The 21433-nt window shown below is 42.6% G+C and overlaps 1 protein-coding gene across 11 annotated transcripts in view; it reads left to right on the top strand.

Moving 5' to 3' along the window:
* Positions 1–1564: 1564 nt before the first annotated feature.
* The window catches only part of MAGI2 (membrane associated guanylate kinase, WW and PDZ domain containing 2), a 708943-nt gene continuing 689074 nt past the window's right edge, over positions 1565–21433 (top strand). For all 11 annotated transcript variants that reach the window (XM_014255224.2, XM_088054941.1, XM_005526021.3 and 8 more), the window contains exon 1: positions 1565–1885. In XM_014255224.2, coding sequence (XP_014110699.2) covers positions 1585–1885 — 301 coding nt within the window. In that variant the 5' untranslated portion in view covers positions 1565–1584. The remainder of the gene's footprint in view (positions 1886–21433) is intronic.

Below are 21433 nucleotides of genomic sequence, written 5' to 3'. Positions count from 1 at the left end.
TTGGATGAAAACTACTTTTTTAGTCAAGGCAAGTTTCCCAGAAAGACAGGCCAATTGGTACACTCCATGGCTCTCACACATGAGGCACAGGACAGAAGTAATAAAGGGGGAGCTCACAGGAGAAGGGAGCCACAGAATCACCTGCTGAACAGTCTATTTCGCTGCTGGGGCTCTAGGGAGGATCTGCAGGTTGGAGTGTGGGATTTTGGCCACCAAGGACAAGTATGAGAAGGCAACCTGTGCGAGGGTGGTGAACACCTGCTGGGTGACAGTCAGGAAATTTCTTTGGACGAACTGCCACCCTTCTTTGTCATACCCTCTTCAGGTGTAGCACGCACCTGAGCCACCAGTTCTGGCCCCAGCACCCAGTATAAACAATAATGCCCACGTACAGCTCGATAAACTGAGACCTCTGAGTGGAGTGAAGCCACTCTGCAAACGCCCTTGACACGGACAGCCTCGAAGCAAACAGGCGTCGCTTGGTTTTGTGGCCACAGCCCGAAGCCCAGCTACTTTTGGTCCTTCCCGGCTGCGAGCAGAGCTCCTCGACCGCAGGACCCTTCTCCGCTCCGGCTCGGCCAGCTCCCCCAGCAACGCGATGGGTTCGAGGAGCTGCCGGTCCCCTCGCGGCTGCAGTGTCCGGCCGGAGCGGCGCTGGGCAGTGTCCGGCCGGGACCGGAGCGGCGCTGGGCAGTGTCCGGCCGGGGCCGGAGCGGTGCTGGGCAGTGTCCGGCCGGGGCCGGAGCGGTGCTGGGCAGTGTCCGGCCGGAGCGGTGCTGAGCAGTGTCCGGCCGGGACCGGAGCGGTGCGGGGCAGTGCCCGGCCGGGGCCGGGGCGGTGCTGGGCAGTGTCCGGCCGGGGCCGGGGCGGTGCTGGGCAGTGTCCGGCCGGGACCGGAGCGGTGCTGGGCAGTGTCCGGCCGGGGCCGGGGCGGTGCTGGGCAGTGTCCGGCCGGGGCCGGAGCGGTGCTGGGCAGTGTCCGGGGGGTCGCGGCAGGAAGCGGGGCCAGCACCATCGCTCCCCCCAGCGCCCCTTCCCGGCCGGGGCCGCGCTGGGGCCGGGCGGGGGTCGCCGCTCTCTCTCCTGCCCGCCGAGCGCCCTCGCCCCCCCGCCAGGGCCGTTCTCCGCCTTCTGCCGGCCGGGCCAGGCAGCCTCTCTCTCGGCCTTCACTACCGGGTCAGGCGAGGCGGGAGCGGCGAAGCAGCGCCCGCCTCGCTCCGGCTCCGGCACCGACACCCCTCCTCCTCCTCCCCGCGCCGCGGCCGTCCCCTCCCTCCCTCTGCCTCCCTCCCTCCTCCCTCCTCCCTCCTGCCAGTTTGTCTACAACTAGTGCATCCACGCGCAGGCAGGGTCCGGCCGCCGCGGCTGCCATGGATATCAGCTAAAGCCGGGAGGAGCGGGCACAGAGGCGCTCCCCGACCCAGCTCGCAGCCCGCGGGGCCGCCGGCCGGCACAGCCGCGGCCGCTGCCGCCCGCCCCGAGCCTGCCCGGAGAGCGCGGCTGCCCCGGGGAGTGGGGGCAGACAGGGAGGGGGGAAGAAGCACGGACTGCAGGGAGGGAGTCGGGCAGAGCATCCCCACGGCAATGTCCAAGGGCTTGAAGAAGAAAAGCCACTGGACGAGCAGAGTCCACGAGATCGTGATCGTGAGGAACCCGGAGGGACAGCTGGGCTTCGAGCTGAAGGGGGGCGCCGAGAATGGGCAGTTCCCCTACCTGGGGGAAGTGAAGCCCGGCAAGGTGGCCTATGAGGGCGGCAGCAAGTTGGTGCCGGAGGAACTGCTGCTGGAGGTGAACGAGACCCCCGTGGCCGGGCTCACCATCAGGGATGTGCTGGCCGTGATCAAGCACTGCAAGGACCCCATCCGCCTCAAGTGCGTCAAGCAAGGTAAGGCGGGCACGGGCCCCCCTCTCTGCCCACCCCTTGGGGGCCGGGGCAGGTCTGGGGGAGCAACTTTGTTGCTGCAGTTTGACTTTCCCCCCTCCCCGGCGGAGCCGCCCCCTCCCTGGCGGCGGGGGGAGGATGCGAGCGGCGCTGCGCGGTACCCGCAGCCGGGCGAATTAAATGTGCGTCAGTGACAGCGCTTCGCCATGCCGGGGGGGGCCGCGGCGGCACCCCCTGCAGCCCCGGGCTCAGGGGGACGGGTCCCCGCCCGACCCGACCCAACCCGACCCACCGGCCCCGGGCCCCGCCGGCCTCCGGCTGCTGCTGCCGCCGGCGCTGCCGGGGGGCGGGAGCGGCGGCCGGGGCCGGGCTTGCCCTTGGCTTCGCCTCGCTCCGGGAGCCTTGGCGTGGGGACAGGGGCTGCAGCCCCGCGCCGGATCCCTGGTGGCGCCCAGGGTGGCTTTAGCATCTCTTAAGTGTTATTAGCGGAAAAGTCATTCATTTGATCCCTGGTGAAAAGGATCGCTAATCCCAGGGAACGGCGTGCTCAGAGCAAGTGAGAGGACAGGCAGAAAGAAACTTTTGGGAGAGAACGGTATACTCTTGCCTCGCCTCTGTTTCGCATATTTATTTTGAAGTACTGTAATAGGTTAATGCGTTTCCAGGAAAGTCAGTAGAGAAGAGGCGCCACAGATGCTGTTTACATGTTTGTTTCTGTCCTCTTTAAACTATGCTGAGTTGAGTTCTCTGCAGCTGAACGCTTGCGAGGAGGTTTCTTTTAGCCCAGCAGCGTTTCTGGAGCACAGGAGCTGCTCTGGGAGCCGAGTCTGTAGGTGCTCCTTGGCTATGGGTGGTGCAGCGGCTGTAGGCGTATCACTAAAGTACGCATTCCAGCCGGGCAGTGAGCCCAGCCATTGAAAACTTGGGAATTTCTGCGGTGCGAAGTTTTTAGATACCATGCATCAGAGGCGCTTGTGCTCTGCAACTACAGCCGTCAGCCTGTGCTCAGAGGACACAGAGGAGAATCTCTCTGACACTGGGTATAATTTGGCAATTTTACTTCCTCTTTGTAATTGACGGTTTATTGTTTAATGTATAATTTGCTACACTTCTGAATGCTTGAAGAGTATGCTAATTATTAGTTTATCCAAACATGGCAGAACCAGTAGAAAGAATCTGATTTCCACTTAGGCCTTCAGAATAAACTTTATTGTATATTCAGTTTTCTCCATGAGGTCAAGCCTCTATATACAGATATGATCTCTGACTCTTTTATTAGTCCTTATGGGTAAATTGTGCAATATGCTGTAGATCATATCTTGATAGCTGGGCTATGCGGGGAGACACAATAGTTCATGTGATAAGTGAAGATCAAAAATGAGTATAGCGGATTCTGTCTTGGCAGTGTAGTGTCATCTCTGGGCATCCGAATTCCAGGAAAGGTGCTCTGTACTGTCCTCTTTTTATTAATAATTTTAGTGTGAGTTGTCTTACTGTGAGGGGATTCAAAAAGAAGCAGCAGTTGAAGTGTCAAGAAGATAAGGGTAGATTGGAATCCAGTTGTTACTTTTTTTTTTTTCAGAAATGCTATAGATTCTTTACAATAAGGCTAATTTGAGGTTACTTTGAGTTGCTGTGTGAAACATATGTCCTATCTCTTCACTGTTTTTCTAATATTTCTCTTGAAATCAAAGCAACCACCGGTGATTCATTAATGTGTGCACCCTTAATAAATTACCTGTCATATACCTGAATTAGGGACATTAGCCAGGCTTTTAGTCTGGGAAATACTGCAAGCTTCTGCATGAGACATAAGGGATAAATTCTGAATTCTACCTAATTCTGTGTATCTGTACCTGTATCTATACCTCTCTGAGGAGTTTCAGTTCAGTATGTTAACTCACTGCAGTTTTAATGCAAGTTCTCAAAGCACTGGCCACATGACTGTGTCTTTGGAAATGACAGTTCAGCACAGATTCTTGGACTGGGAAAGACTTCCTGGCTGGAATGATCTTTCATGTGTTCCAGCATCCTTTACGCCAAAGAGAGAGGCCTTCTGGATCCAACTTCCTATTTGAAGGAAAAAAAAAAAGAGGCCAATGGCTTGTGCATTTTACATTTTACTACCTGACTCCTCCTTCAAGTATAAGGCAGTGTATCCCTGCGCCCCTCGGTGACAAAGCACAGCAGCCACATTACAGCAATATTACTATTCCCTAACAGTGCTTTGCAGCATTGTGTAGGAGAGAAAGGCCTGGGCAATAAAATCTTTATATGTTTTTGTAACTTTTGTACTCCTTCTGATTGTAAAGCACCTTTAGTGTGCTGGAACAAGGTTAATGACTCCATTATCATTGTTTCCGCATAATTTATCAGTGCTATCTCTGTCAATTAGAATAGCATGACCTTGAATGCACCATGTGACTGTAGCTGCTTCTTCAGTGCTGCCTAGGAATGAAGTCAGAGAGAGAAATGTGGAGGTAGGACATGACTATTTATAATGTGATCTTTAAGAGACTGCAAGTATTTCTCTTGTTTGGAAGTTTTGACAATTCAGCAGTGAAAATTCATTTGTAGATGAAATCAGAGAACAGGTAATTCAAGAATTAGCTGTTTTGAAGCATAGAAAAGGCGCTTTCATGATTTTTCCTTATGTTTGATTAAACACGTCTCTCTCTGAAATAATTAAATACTTCATCATTTATCACATTACTAGATGAAATACTTCTTTTGAAAAGCTGGTTAGAATATTGTTGTTTTGTGTTAGCTAAACATCTTGAGTTATAAAAACCCCAAACATATAATGTAGGAGTTGATGCATATTATGAAGAGGGGTAAACTTAATGAGAAACTGATTTGCAGTTCCATGATACAATTCAACATAAATTCTCCTAGGTATGGCACCTGATAAATAGGGTTTTAATGCAGGGCATTGTGCCTGGGTTTGCATGGGGAGAAAAGACTGTAAGAATTATTACTATTACTATTACTATTACTATTAATTACTATTACTATTATTATTATTATTATTATTGTGTATTAATTGTAAGAGTTCACAAAAAAATATTCCTTGGAGATTATTTCCTGTTTGGTTTTTTTTGTTAGTTTTTTTTTTGCAAGCCACTTGTGCTACTGTTGATCTCTGGAAACATATGGGATGGTCTTGGCCCAGGTGAAGCCAAAGGCAAAGCTGTCCTTGACATCAGATAAAGAAGGCAGGGTTTCCTCTGCAAACCCCATGCTCTTTTGAATATATACCCTTCAAATGAGAGAATTGTATACAGCAATTACATTAGTTGGGTGTATTGCAAATGTACATTCTGACCTTCTGCTCTGTTGGGTGAGGATAACAGCCTTGTACTGTTTCTTAAAGAAATACTTCTGAATTTCAAATATGTTTGTTTTTACATGTGGAACAGTTTGGATTAAGTGCTGTCTTCTTCCCACACATGTACAGATGCGTAGTTGTAGAAGTAGCAGTGTGTTAAGGAAAGGCATCTTAATTTGGATAAGTAATCACATGGGGAAGAGTCATATGGGGAGCAATGTTGCCTCCAGTTCCATTCTCTGTTCATCGCTGCTGTCTCAGATCCACAGGAATTCCCACCAGTGGCTGACACAGGTCTGTGCTGTGCACACTCACTCCTTGAAAGGTAGCACAAACAGCCCAGTTGTATAAACCAGGATCTTTATTCTTTGCAGAGAATTATAAACTTCCACAGCTGCCCTCAGCAGAATCCCAATGAGCAGTCTGAAAACATGAATTTCAGAACTCAGGAGCATTGCAACATGTTTTGTCCTGGAGCTCTTTCCTGATGCATCTCTTTCTCAAGGAAAATGGTTTGGATATATTAAATAACCAGGTGATCTGACCAACTGAGCAATTTAATTTGTTTTTAGAAGTATTTAGTGGCCTGACTATATTAAATATGAATAAAACTTTTTATGGACACTTTCTAATGGCTCATATCCTACTCTAAATAGTAAGACTTTAAGCATCAACCCCTTATTCTTTAGCTCCTTAAGCAGAAAAGGCATTTAGTACACATAATGTAAGGAGGAACTAAAAAACGGTTTTATTTTTGCAGTCCAATAATTTGCTTAATAGTGAGTGCATGCTAGAATGTTTTGTTGACTGTATATGTACTTGGGCATATTTTCAAGTGCTTTTCCAGTCTGGAGAAGATTTGGACCCTCATTAGGATGGATACAAGAGCAGCTGAGTTTGGGCAGACTGGATCCTCCAATCTTATTCCTGGTGGCTGCGACTGTGGTTGCCGAGCAAAGACTAAAAGGACAGTGTGGTACTGTCCCAACACCCACTAATTTGTGGCTAAGGGGATTAGTAGCCTTGTGGTGCTTTTTCTTAATGGGTTCATCCATAAGCTTTGCAATTAAGACCTGGTCTAAGTTTTAAAATTTCTTTAAAAGTCTGTGACAAGCCTTTTGACAGAGAAATGCAGTGATTTTCCAAAGTTTTGCCTGGATGTGTAAACATATTAACTAGTTAAAATGTTAGTATTTTACTACAGACTTTTTCAAACATATATTTCTATGTATAGTTATGTTTTTAAGTTTTTTTCTACTTATTTAAGGTCATAAATAATTCTCTTCTACATTCATAAATACACTCTGTGCATATAGTTAGTCTTTGGGTGATCTTTTATTCCTGGGTATCACTATATGCTATGTTCCAAGATGTGAGTGTTGGATATGTTGGACATAGTTATCTTCACAAGAAGAACAGTATTTTGCAACAGAAGGCTGCATGATTTTCCAGAATAAAAAAAAAAATAAAAAAAATAAATAAAAAAAAAAATCACAGGGGTCTTTGAAAAGCCAGACCCAAAGAACCCTGAAAACCTGTGTGGCTGTACATTTCTCTATGACTTTTGCATAAGTAGCATTTGAAAATAAACTGTGTTTCAGACCTTCTTCTTTTTCCTAATTTGTGCTCCTTAGGATTTTACTAACTCCTGAAATTAAATTCAGAGTTCTTTTTTTACCATTACTTTATGTTATTCTTATGCTTGTCCATCTTAATTTAAAGACCATTGAAGCTGACTTCTGACTCATGTAGCTTGTGATTTATTCCTCAGCTCCTCCAGAGAGCTTGTGATGTTTCATGTCAGGGACTCTGTTCACCGGCGGTAGAATTATATTCATCAGTCTTTTTCCTTCCCTGAGAATTACAAATGTGCCATTAAAGGATGGGGCCATGACTTTGTTAGTGCATCATTTCCTTGAAGAAATTAAATAAATGAGAGTGCTCTGCTTAGTTCTGTTTAGTCACATAAGGTAAAGTTAATTTTACAGTAAGACTTGTCCATCTGCTGATGCTATTGACATCAAAGGAAGGTACTGGTGTGAGGGGGTAGAATTGTGTCTCACTTCCTTTATGCATCCTATAACCTCACCTGCATTAATTCAGCATTTCATGAAAGATACGGATTCTGAGCTTTTGCTTGCAGTGTTCTTGATCTTCTCCTTGCTCTTTATAGATGAGGGGCTCCTTTCATGACATGAAAGATTCTATAAATTATTCATCTACATATTTTGTATACAAGAAGTGGTGTGTACATGGAAAAAGTACCCCTTCAAAAGGGATTTATGAGAGGAGGTGGCCACAACTGTGATTTAGAAAGGGTGATGGAAAGTGCTGCATTAGTCGTAGAAGCAGATGTTTCTTGTTCTTCTCTTCCTCATGGTGTTATAAACAAATAAAAAAAAAATTAAAATTTATTTACTGGGGAGGATCAAGGCCAAGTTCAAAGAGCATAGTGATATTCCTTGACTGTGTTAACATTCTGGAACTAATTTTTTTGCTTATGTACTTAGGTGTTTATAAGACTATACATAAAAATTTATACAATGTTTGGGTTTTTTTGAGACTGGTAGGAATTTTCATCTATAGGTTGAAATTGTGTAAGAATTTTTATAGTACTGCTATACAAGTATTGATGCAGTACTACTCTAGAATATTTTTCATTCAAGTTTTGGTGCAAATATATACATATATATGATAGTTACAATGAACCTAGTCTCTCTGGTAGCCAAGCAATGTACAGAATGGCACAGGATTCTGCAGTAGGAAATAAAATAAACTTTAGAATAAGATTGAGTAGATGTCTATCCAGGTAGGTGCAGTCTACATCAGAGTTGGAAGATAATGATTTCAGTGGCAAAGTGCCTGTCATTGGGTTTTGTTGCTGAATGCCATTGCAATTCTGGCCTTAACTGAATTTTCTATAACCACAGGGGCTGTGTGATCCCAACAGTATCTCTTCAGCACATCTAATTTGTTAAAAATCAGCTTTTCTTCAACCTCATAGAAATCTATCCAGTAAGAAGGTGTCATAGTTTTCTGGCCATTTGTTTATCTTTGTAAATGTAGGCTGAAACTACTCAATGAAAAGTGGAATTGTGGGCAGAAGTGAGAGAAAAGAAAGATACTTAAGGGCTTCAAAAAAATTATTTAGCATTCCTAAACTGGACAGAAATCCTCATTGGTAAATGATAATCTCACAAACAGTACTTATGGTTTGAATGTTCCTTTAATGTTAACCTAAAATCTCTCATTTATTCAAACCTGCTGTCCACAATTTGGAGACTTCACTAGAAGCTGAGCTGAAAAAAAACTGTTGTGTGTATCTGCCATGTATTTATCCTTTTCACATTATTCTTGAACTCCTAGTCAGTACCTTCAGATTGCTAGAATCCAGAAAGCTTAATCAGAAGGTAGCTTGCTGTCAACACAGCAGTACCAGGTGTCTTCTCATTCATACATACATTATGATTAGTAATATATGAATAATATTGTTTTTCTCTGCTTATCAGCTTCAGATGTTTCTCCTGGGTGTCTTTGATTATTTCCACAGTGTATGAATTTGAGACGAAGGAAAGTAAGACAAGGAACAACATGGAGAAAGTAAAATTGTGTGAAAGTTCCAGGAAAAAATTTAGAGATTATTAAAGTACATTACTGGTTTTAGAATTCATATGTTCTGTCATATTCAAGAGAGTGTATGGCCCTGTACCTCCAGCACAGGAAAAATCAGCACAGGAACATGTGTTTCCTAGGTCTGTCTTAGTTTCTCAAAACATGTTGAAATCATAGAATCATTTAGTTTGGAAAAGACCTTTAAGATGACTCCAACTGTTAACCCCACACTTTCAAGTCCACCATTAACCTGAAACTCTTAAGTGCCACATCTCCAGGGTTGGGTGGCTCAACCACTTCCCTGGGCAGCTTGTTCCAATGTTTGAAAATGCTTTCAGAGAAGAAATTTTTCCTAATATCCAATCTAAACCTCCCTTGTGCAGCTTGAGGCCATTTCTTCTTGTCCTATTATTTGTAACTTGTGAGAAAAGGCTGATCCCCACCTAGCTACAACCTCCTTTCAGGCAGTTGTGGAGAGAAATAAGGTCTCCCCTGAGGCTCTTTTTCTCCAGGCTGAACATGACTCCGCTCCCTCAGGGGCTCCTCATCAGACACTTTCCTCCCTTGCCCTTCTCTGGACTCGCTCCAGCACCTCAGTGTCTGGTTTGTGGCCCAGAACTGAAAACACAAGATCATTGATAAAGATGTTAAGCAGGCCTGGCCCAAGCACTGATCCCTGAGGAGCCCCGCTGGTGGCTGCCCACGGGCAGGATTGAGCTCCATTCCCCTGCTCTCTAGGCCCAGCCACCCACTCAGTTTTGTGTGCAGCAAACAGGGCACCAGTCCAACCTGTGACCAGCTGGTTTCTCCAGAAGCATTCTGGTGTAAAATAGGCACAATTAACTCATTCCAAAGGAAAAAATAGCATTCCTGCTTCTTCAGATGAAAACATGAGTTCTTGTTAACATGTCTGTGCTTCTGTCCCAAGTTCTGATGAAAGTATGGTGAAACAAGGGTGCTGTCTAAGAAGAATATGTGCCTGGAGAAACACATACTTGTGTTTCTATGTGTGTGATGTTCCTACAACAAAAGATTTACCAGGCAGTGTTTTGTTATGGACAGAACTGCATATTGGGTTCTTTGCTGCTGAGGCAGCACCTCGGCCTCCCTGGCTCTATTTCTGCATCCTTCTTCTCTGGCGCCAGCACAGTTGTGGAGTCACAACCATAAATGCTAAGTAGTGGTAGTGCAGTACCATAAACACTAAGTCATTACTGTGCCTTTCTTTCCAGACCTCTGACCTTTGGAAGCAAGTGCAACAGTTCAGGTATTCAACATCATGTGAAAATGGAATTGAAATACCAAATGTGCATGTGTTTTATGGTTCTCCAACAAGACAAATTGGCTGTCTGCTGCCACGCACTCAGATGAAATAGTGCCTTTCTAGGTACATTTCTATTATAATATTTTTGTTACTTTCTTGAGCCATCCCTGGTTCAGATCAGTGTACTTTGTGGAGGCCCCCATACATTTGTAAACCATGGAGCCCTATCTGCCACCAACATTCTTTCTTGCTCGCTCCAAGCCTTTTGTGCTAGTGTAGCACCTTCCTGTGTCACTGGAATTCATCTTGAGCCTTTCAGGTAGTGCATCTTTCAGGTCTGGCATTAGCACCAACTAGTTTATTCTGCCAGTTAGATGTATCTACCCTCTGTGCTCGAGTTCACTTCAGAAAGCATGCAGAAACTTGTTCTGACACAGAATTCTGGCATTCCATGATTCCAGATCATGCCTGTTCTAATGGGAGAAAGCCTGGTATAACAATCTCCCATTGTGCCTGGTCTGGGAGGTATGTGACATGGCCTTGACAACATATGGTAGTCTCTGTAGCCAGTGATGGCAGTCATTTCATTGAATTATCCAGAATTATTAAATTGTTCTCAGAGTTCCCAGATTACTACACTGGGGGACAGGGTTTCTCTTTGACAGTCTGTGTCAGACACTGAGGACAGAATGGAGATCACTCACTCTCTGCAGAGTCATAGTGTGTTTGTTTTTAAAAACACTGAAGAAATACTGTGTCCTCATTATGCAGGAAAAAAAAGAAACAAAATCCCTAGAAATAGACTTCATCATTATGAGTAGTGCTCATAGATTCACTATACTTAGCAGAACAATGGAAAACAGTGGTAGAGTATAATGAGAAAATTTTTCTACACTATACTAGCAAGTACATTGTGTAGTTCTGTTAATGTAACAGTATTACAGAATGTAAATCCCTCCTGCAAACAGGTACAAATCTCTTATTACTTATCTATTTATTGCTTTCTTTGTATCTCATGTTGTCCTTGCATTTCTCAAAAGTAAATGTGCAAAATGATTTTTTAAATTGCACATTTTAAAGTTATTTTTGTAATATAAAATAAAAAAAATCTTCCAGATTTGTTCCCATCATGTCAGTAATGAATTAATCTGCATATTTGTGATAAAACATTGCCATTTCATAAAACAACACCTAACCTGTCCTACAGAAGCTGAAAGGAAACAAAATTGGGACATCCATTTCACATGCAAGTTCTTATTACACACACCGTTTTTTTTCTACTTGAACTTTGACTGAAAAGTGATGAACAGTCCTATTTGAACCCCATATAAGTTATACTGAATAGTTTCTATCATGTTACATTCTCACAACTGATTCTTGAACTAGTATGAAATGGAGTGGCTGTGTTCATCTTTGTTATTCCCTTACCAAGTCCTTCTTTGTGCTAAATCTGCATTAATAATAAATGTCACATAAGCCTCTCACATGCTTCCGAAATGGTATGTTAGTATAAACAAGTATTAATCCCATTATATTTTAATTCTCTGTCCTTGGTTTGGTTTTTTTTATAGGAGCAGCAATTTATATTTCAAAGTGTTGCAGAGTCCTGTTGCTAGCTTAAAAAACTAAAAGATCATGCAGGTGCTCCTATCATGGAATTGAAATCCTTGTGAAGTGGGAAAGGGAGCAGCTGCTGAACTCTTGGGTCAGACTGATGGAGGAGCTGAACATTTCTGCAGATTAAACTATGGAGTGCTTTGCCTAGGTAAAGTGTAATTACCCCCTGGATTCACTGTTCAGCCTCTACACTACTCATTTGGAAAACTCTCCTTGAAGCTTAGGCCCACTGGGATGCTTATTCTGCACTTGATGATGTTAGGTGGTTTGCTCTGGCCCCTCTTCATTTTAGTATATATATAGTAATTATATAGTCATTAATTTTACTGGTATTTCTGATTTCTCTTTCCATGTGGGCTTGTTATATCTGCCTGTTGTCTCACGCATAAAATCTGAAAACTCTTGGTGAGAGAAACTGCCTTTTTTGTTGTAGCAACTAGCATGGAAATTTCAAGTTGAGAGTCTCTTGTTTCTATGGCAATGTAAGGAAGTATTCACATTAAATTCAGAGTCTAGCATAATGAATTTCTTGGAATTGGTTGCTGGAAATGTTCTGTATCTTTTTAACATAGGATCTGTAACTCAAATTGATCATCATTCAGTCTTGATGATAGAAGATTTAAAGTGGATAAAAGTTCAGCAATATTTTTGGATTTAAGAGAATATAGTAGTTGTTACTAATGTGGAGCTTCTATTACTGATAGTGCTGGTCTGTTGTCTCATATTTTTTCTATTACAGCTACTGCTAGTGAAGCCTATTCAAAAAATCTTTGTTATACTGTGTACAGAGAGTATGTTTCCTGAAGAATTTGGTTTTTCATTTTATCTACTTGATTACAGATGTGGAAGAACATTTCTGCCCTGTAAACGTCTAGAAGAATTACTGGAATTTCTGATAAGCTAGTAAAAAAAGCTATTTCAACACTCACTCTATTTGGTCATTTGCCTGTAAAAACAGTATAAAAGATTTCAGGAAAAGAATCCATCACAGTACTGGAGGTTTTGTTAAGAAAATAAAGTGAAATCAGATGTTGGGTTTGCTTAATTAAAATTAAAAGTTGGTAATTGAAATATCAATTAAAAGTTCTTCTGGATTCATATTTATGTTAAGCCTGTGACAGTTATGTACTAAAATAGTCCTCAGAACAGATGAACCCATAAAACTTAAATATGCCACTTTTAAATATGTGTGAAATATTGTATGGGTTTGTGTACAGTTAATCTGACTTGCAGAAGTGTAGCAGCTGCTTTGCCTTGATAGGGATTCATGTCTGTGCCTGTGCTTTAAGGGTAGTGAAATTAATGTTTCTAAGTGTAAAAGTCAGAAAAGCTGAAGGTTTCATTTTGGTTTTGGTTTTTTGCATATGTGAGAAAGCACTTCCTGCATGTGGCGAGAGCAGTTCCAGTTCTAGAAAAGTAGCAAATCCAAAAAGTATTGTTTTTGGGTCAATATTAAGAAGATTTCTGGTAAGTAGTAAGCAACTTTCTCACCAATTGCTGTTGGAACAGGTTGCATGAGCTGCAGAATTCCTCCCTCTGTATCTGCACTGCTGGCCAGCTAGTGAGGATGCTGCTGCTGGGAAAGAGATTTTGGTCCTGGGACATTGAACCAGGAGTCTTCACTTGTATGCCTTTAGACACTAATATTGGCCTTGTTATTAGACTATCTGAATAGCTCCCAGATTCTTAAAATCATTTACAAAAAAACTTACTCAGAGTTCCCAGACAGGGAGTTGTTCTTGCTATCTTCAGCTACCTCTCTGAATTTTGGTGTGAGGAGGGAAACTTTCCTCTTTGGTATCTTGACTTAGATAGAATTCTTAGAAACCATTGGGAAATTACTGAGTTTTACAATCATAATGATTTTTGTCCTCCGTGCTGGCTTTTTATGGTTTTGTTTTTTATTTTTTAATTAAATTTATTTCATTATTAAAGCCTGTCCTTCTTTTTAGGAAGAAAGGCTCTTTCTAAATACATCTGGTTTGCCCACAGAACTGGTATTGTATTTCTCCAATAAAATTGCTTAGTTTATTCCTTTTATTCTCTAAAAAATTAACTGCTACAACATGAATGTTGTTATTAGCCTATCAAGCCAACTGAAATAAGATCCTATGGTGACAGGTACCAAAAGCTGGCAGTGAAAAACACTTGCTGGCCCAAAGGGTTTATAAAGGCAAATTAGACACAGAGGATAGGTAGGAATTGACAGAACTGCACAGTGGTGAAATGGCTTGCCAAAAATCTCAGATCAATCAATAACTGAGAGGAGAGCACTGCAGTGTAATTCAAAAGTCTATGCAAGCAGTACTGCATCCAAGTAAAGGCACACAAACCACACAAAAACCCCTCTCCTGTTCAATGAGGGTTTCTATTGATTGCTCGAGTAAAACATTTTTGTAGGTATTTATTTTATATTTTACATGACAAATCTCTTGTAAAGCAGAAGGTTTTTTAATAACAAAAAAGCACAATTGTGCAGAGGTATCTGCAGATGAGAGAGTGTGATGGAGTGTTTTCTACTAATATGAAATGCATTTCAGAAATATATTGGAAGTGGTAAAGTGTAGGAAACCAAAGTTTTATATATATATATATAGTCATTTATATATTTTAATGAGCTGTTTATGTTTGTTTGAACTGCTAACTGGACAAGTAGGTACACCAGTCACACTGTATGAGACATTTACTAAAATTCTTTTGGCCTGTTAAAGCCCTGTTTGACAAGTAACTAAGTAATTTAGTTTTGTGGGATTTCTCTATTCCTCTACCCGCTCCCTTTATCTTTTTGTTTTAAAACCTTTTAGAAAAAGGAGAAGTCCTAATAATGTCACCATAGATAGAGTTTGGTTTGCTGAGTGAAACGTACAAAACACTAATTAAGATACCTGTGGGAGCCTCTAACTTTTCACAGTGGCTGGGGACTTCAGATTGGCTTCCCTGGGTGGTGGCTCCTTTCAGAGCCCTGGTGTTGCTACCTTTTGAGCCAAACTGGATGGGGTTATTGGCAGAATCTTTGATTTAGCCCAACTTGGCATCCAATCAAATTGATAAGGAGTTGTGGAGAAGTGAGCCTATCCTGATGTTAAAGGAGACCTGGTAATCCCAGGCAGAGCTCTGTTGTTGCTGTGTCAGTTGTGGTTACACCAAAGGTTTCCTTTGTGCCTCTGTGCTTCTGTCCCTCTGTGAAGAGCTGTTGGTGCCTCTTTTGCTTTCACCTCCTCTTTGTCGTCGGTTTCTCATTTCTCACTGGAGACACTTTTCTCCCCCTCCCCTTGGAGAGGCTGGTGCAAAGGAATGTGTTGCCTGCTCTGCTGGAGTAGGTTTCACTGTCTAGAGGGTCTCTCTGTTCTCCTCCTTCAGTGCCTGGGGCAGGTGTGGAGTTAAAGCAGTGATCAGTGAGAGGTCAGGGTAGGATTTAGCTTTGCACAAGGCTGCTTAGGTCTTGCTGAATCCACCCTTTATTTTCAGGAGAAAGGAGCAGCATAACATTAAGATGGCATCTTGCTGAGGTTCTGCAATCTTTTTTTTAATCCCCTTCTATGTACCACAGTACTTCTAGATCCTTTAAACAGAGCTTGCACAAGCCAATACAGCACATTCCTGTTTTTTAGTTCTGTTGAAGCACTCATGTGTCCTTTTGACATCTGTGCAGTCCTGTTCGATCTGCGACACCCATTATTATATAGGTAGGACTTTGGTCCTGAGGTTGATCATGAGCATACTTGTTTGTTGTCTTGTTTGCATTATTAATTCATCAGGCTTTTACAGGTGCCGGTCATTGGTAGGTCTGAGGACAGAGGAAACCCTGAAAAGCTGATGTCTCCAGCTGGTGAGTGAGGGCAGCTGGTTCACAGTGCATGGTGAAACTGCTCAACAATTTTCTGCAGAAAATGTGTAATGCTCTGTGTGGCCAGTATCACTAGGGAATAGGTGAGATGGGCTAGACTTTGGGTCAGGCACCAGTCTCTACTCCTGTAAAGCAAAAGTCCAAGCAGTACTTGATGGAATAGCACTGGATCAGTGGCACCCTGGACCAGGTGTCCTGAATTCAGCCTGAGATCAGGCTATTGAGGCATACCAGGTGTCCTCATAGTAGAAGGTAAAAACACCTGTGTTTAAAGGGTGCTGGGTGATTCTGCACTGGGGAATACTCATTTTCTTTTTCTTATGCCTCTCTATGTGTCTCCCAGTGTCCTCAGAAAGATGGGACAGCTGAAGCTGCACAGAGTGCTGGGCCCAACCACATTCCAGAGTAGATGATGGAATAGTGCATTGCTGTCTGGGTGAGAGGGAACCTGAGCTTGCCCTCTGGGAATGTTGTGGGGCACCATAAAGATGTTCCTAAAGACAGACTTGCAAGCAGGTCACATGGATGGGCTCCAGTTTGACCTGTGGAGCAGGTCTGTACAATAATGTACAGACTGTATGTATAGGGTATAAATTCCTCAATAAATATTTGAGAGATTGCCTTCTTTCTCCTCCATTTTTTTTTTTAAAAGCACAAAATGAAACCATATTTCAGTGCTTTTTTTATTTTTTTTTTAAGGAGAATCCTTGTTTTCTGTCTTTTTTAGCATAGTTTTATCTGTTTGACTCAAGAGCAAGTGCTTCCTGCTGCTTTGCCTGGCCATATGTTATGCACACTTAGAAGTGTCCTATCCACTGAATCACCAACTAGTTGCAGCTTTCCAGTTGCCTTTCTAGCAAGAGATGACCCCATCGCATCATGTTTGTCCTCTAAGATCTGATGGATCACAGAACTAGTGTGGCATTGCTCTGACTCAAAAGTTTATGCACATGTTTATTCAAGTTTTGCCTGAAAAAAGTGTTATGTGTTACTGTTGAGAAGCAATTTCTGATCAAATCCAGGAGCACACAGGCTTCTGTGAGTCTCTAGCCTTTTTAATTTTTTCCCCCTCTGGCTGGTAGCTACAGATAAGTGCTGTCTCTTGAAAACATCTGCAGTTAAGGTGGGTGAACCTGCAGAGTATGATTTACACAGGAGATTTTCAGAAAGGCATCAGAATAGAAAGGGGAAAAAGCCCCTCACAAGATGTCACCCAGATTGGCAAGTCAAGGATCCCTCTTTATAGTTTAGATTTTTTTGCACATATTTTTCTGTTACAAAGAGCATATCTGTTGAACTTATTATACTGTTGAACTGCTGTAATTATTTTGTAAATCAAATATTTAAATTTTATTATAATGTAGAAATGACTTTATGAAGATCAGATATTTTTTTCTAACTTTTTTTTCACTTTATTACCCTAACGAGCACACTGCAAAGGCTGTGTGTTTAGCCTTTGAACTGTATGTGAAATATAACTTCAGTAGTAAATGGGACCTGTAGCAGAGTGGCTCCATTTTTAGCAACTAAAGGTATTTTACACATACGGGGTTTTGTATAAAACACAAAGAAATCCCTGCAGAGGAATTTTTTACAAGAGCGTATAGTGATAGGACAAGGAGTAAAAGTTTCAAACTGAAGGAAGGTAGGTTTAGATTAGAAATTAGGAAGAAATGACTTACTGTGAGGGTGGTGATGTGCTGGAGCAAGTTGTCCAGAGAAGCTGTGGGTGGTCTATCCCTAGAAGTGTTCAAGGCCAGGTTGGGTAGGGCTCAGAGGAACCTGGTCTAGGCAAAGGTGTCCCTGCCTGGACAGGGCAGAGGATTGTAACAAGATGATCTTTGTTATGATTAACAGTATCATAAGTTATATAACATTAAAATTTGGCTTTGAAGGGCTAGAAACTGCAGTTTTCTCAGAGAACATAAATTGCAGGTGTTCCGTAGCTTTCAGTGTGAGGTGCACATTTCTTGCAATCTCTGAGCCAAATGGAGCTGCCCGTGCTGAGCAGCCCAGCAAGCGGCCCAGCGGGAAGTGGCTCTCATCCCCCAAAATGCTTCTCAAGCCTGCTGGAGCCAGCTCCTGCTTCCCCTGGGAGCAGCCTGTTTCCAGTGCCATCCTAGCACAAACAATAGCTTCTGACTGCTCCAGCCCAGGAGTGGTCATAACTATTTCCACCTGGGTTTTTTCATTTGTCAGCTTTGAGATCTTCCTTCGGCTCCTTTTCCTTTGAAAAAAATTTGCCTGTTAACAATCAGCTGGGCGTCATGTTTGCTCGCAAAACACCTGCAACAACACATAATTTCTGCTTTGCTTATGTCAAACGAGATCCAAGAATTACATGCCCATGCTGATTTATGCTATACTGTTTGGAATTACATTGGAAATGCATGAATTTCACGAGTCCTGCTGAGCTTTGCTTTATTTTCACGTGCCAATATCAACTACTCAGGGAAATCTCGTATCAGTTTTATCAAGTTCACAGTACAGCATGGAATATTTTGTATTTCTCTTATAGGAGATTTCCAAATCAACTGTTTCCAGATACTGCATTTTTGTATGTTTGGGCTGTGTTTTAAAGGTTTATAATTGAGTTTTGGTTACTAAAACTGTCTGTAAGCAATGCCTGTAATTTGTTTCTGTCGTACAACTTTTTATGAAACCAGAAAATTTCTGATTATCTTTGTTTTTCAGAGATAATTGTATTTTCTATAATTGTTTATTATACATACAAGGAATAATCTGGTCAGCAAAGAAAAGTGAGGGAAGGGGAAGAAAGGCAGGAGTGGTTTGCCTAAGAGGCTATAAAGATTTGTCAGTCTGTAGTGCTGATGCTACTGCCTGAGAATTTCCATCATTTCAGATGACATATTCTTGCACAGGGCTCTTTAACTGTTGGTTTTTTTTGAGGAAAAGAGCATTTTATTCAGAGCTGGGGAGTTTCACTGGGAACTGGAGATGTCCTACCTTTGGAGTCCTGTCTGTGATGTGCAGGATTGTTCTACAGCTCAGCTTGGGAAGTGGAAGAGGCCTGGAGCTGATGCCCTGACTGACTACAAGAGTGGAAAAGGGAGAGAGATTGCTCTCCCCAGTGAGACAATTCCAGCCCTTGTGCTTGTTGGAAATGATGGGAGACCAAGGGAGTTGGGCTTTGTGCTTGGGGCAGAAGCCAGTGCCCTTGACAGGCTCCTCCATGGTGCCCCATGAGCCAGAATCCCCATGCAGACATTAAGTGGAAGAGTCTCAGTGTAACAGATCGTTAGAGCTGTTCGTTGTCCTTCATTGTACAACTCACAACAACAGAGGAAATGAATGCACTTTGTCTGAAAAAATTCTGTGTTCCTCCCAATTTTTATGAGTGTGTATAACAAGAACCTTTGGAAAAGCTGCATGTTAATGTGTAAGTGGTTAAGTTATTAAGGATTTGATTTAAACCAGCAGATTCAAGGATTTCTGATAAAACCAAAAATCTGTCTTTTCATCCAAATCTTGTTAAGCATGTTGTGTATGTAAAATATCCTCTTTCTGTGATTGTTTTCATGGACATGCTTTTTTCATTCTGTCAGTGGAAGAGGTTCAGTTTTTCTGTACTACATTAAAGCAGATCCAGAACAACTAACTGATCCCGTCTGTTTGAATCCTTACTGGTGTGTTGGAGCATGTTCAGCATCAATCAGATAAACATTCTTCTCTATCACAGTCTTTGATCCTGTGATTTGATAGGAGTTCTGTGCATAATCTCACTTGTTTCAAACATCTTGGCTCTCTTGTCTCTTTTCACACTTCCACCCTGTGTTTTAAATGTGCTTTATTATATAGCTCTGACACTAGAACACTCAATACACAGAACCATAGAAATAGTTTAGAAAAGACTGCCAAGATTGAGTCCAGCCCTTAACTGAACACCACCTTGTCAAACAGACCTCAGCTCTAAGTGCCACATCCAGTAGTTTCTTGAATACCTCTGAGGACGATGACCGTGAAGTATTTTGTTGCTATCATAGAATCACAGAATGGTTTGGGTTGGCAGCAGCCCAGGAAAGTTCCAAGTCCTCTGCCCTGGGCAGGGACACCTTTCACCAGACCAGGTTGCTGAAATCCCCATTCAGCCTGGCCTTGAACACTGGGGATGGGGCATCCACAACTGTTCTGAGCAGCCTGTTCCAGTGTCTCCAGTCTCCCTTTACCCTCACTGTAAAGAATTTCTTCTTAATATCTAATATAAACCTACTCTCTTTTGAAACCATTTCCCCTTGTCCTGTCACTGCATGTAGTCCTTTTCCTCCTCTCTTGTAGCCCTCTAGGTACTGAAGGATGCTCCAGGATCTCTGGAGCTTTCTCATCTCCAGTCTGAGCAATCCCAACTCTCCCAGCTTGTCTTCATGAGGTGCTCCAGACCTCTGATCATCATTGTGGCCCTTCTCTAGACTCACTCCAGCAGGTCCATGTCCCTCTCATTGGGGGCCCCAGAGCTGGCCCAGCACTGCAGATGTGATCTCACAAGAGTGGAGTACAAGGCAGAATTACCTCCCTTGGCCTGTTTGTTGGTCATGCTCCTTTTGATGCCACTCAGGATATAGTTGGCATGTTTAATGGCCTTGAGTGTGGCTCCTAAAGTATTGATGAAGATGCTATCTTAAGGGGTAAACCAAAACTAACAAATAGAACAAATGAACAAATAAACAAATGCCCAAAACAACAAAACAAAACACTCCAAACCCTAAGAATAAAAAGAGCAAACAGAAAGGAAATTAGAGTAAAAAAACAGAGCATCCAGAAGATGCTTTGTAGACTCCAGAATTTAAAACGAGCGTTAATCCATTTGAAGTGACGTGATGATTCAAAAAAGAAAGCATACAGCTTACAGCTGTTCTCGAGTGGGGCTATCTCTGCTGCAGTTCATCAGTCTCATGGCCAGGGGAAGGATACCAGGGTGCCACTGCTGGGGGTGCCAGAGCAAACTTGGCAGGGCCAGCAACTGCTGGGAAGGGGACAGCCGTGCTGGGGCCATCTGGTATTTAGTGGGGATGTTTGGGTGGATGGAGAAAAGATTGGGGGTAGCTACAACCACTTCTTGCTATCCATGCCAGACCAGTGCATCTCTTTTTGAGGATTCCTGTAGTTAGTTATATGCAGCTGTGCATGTGAAGGATCTTATACTGAAGTCATGACAAAAGAACAGTTTATAGTATCTATGTCACTTGATACAGTCCTGAGATACAATAGTGCCATTATTGTGCTTGTTACCTGTTTTAAAGTAGCAAATCTACTGGTAGTTTCAGTGTTGTGAGACGTTTGAAATGTGCAGTGGTGTAGATTTTAAGATGCTTAAGTAGATTAAGCAATGGGCAAGCACTCAAGAGATCTGGGCTCTGTCTGATTCTCTAGAGACCTTAAATAAATTTCTGTTTCTCTACCTTAGTTCCCCAATGATTACAAAATCACATAGATTATTAAACTAATAATAGGTCTGTTCCTCTGAAAGACCTGAGGGAACTCAGTTAATGATTGTGATGCATTTGTCTGCAATAGTGATAAGGGTAGCATACTAGTATGACTTACAGACATGTAATTGCTAATTACTCAATATTGACCTCATCCTTGAAAAGTAAACTCTGAAAGCTGAATCAGATATAGTGTAAATATGATATAAATTATAATTAATTTTTTCTTAATTTAAGGGTATGTTTTTTGTCCATTTTCTCTGCATATAATGCAGTGGGTTCAAGATGTTTTCTGTATCAGTTTTGAGAAAATTCTCTGATCAAGTCAGTCATGTTTTTTATTATGTCTTCCTATGTTTTATTTTTTATTTTAGCTGAACAGTATAGGCTTTTCTCTTTAGCTAAAAAGTATCTTTTCTGCTATTATTATTTTCCCAGA

The sequence above is a fragment of the Pseudopodoces humilis genome, chromosome 5, assembly GCF_049639895.1.
Source record: "Pseudopodoces humilis isolate 2021_Gansu_Grassland_sample_001 chromosome 5, ASM4963989v1, whole genome shotgun sequence".
NCBI lineage: Eukaryota > Metazoa > Chordata > Aves > Passeriformes > Paridae > Pseudopodoces > Pseudopodoces humilis.
This window is presented reverse-complemented; position numbering and strand designations above follow the sequence as displayed.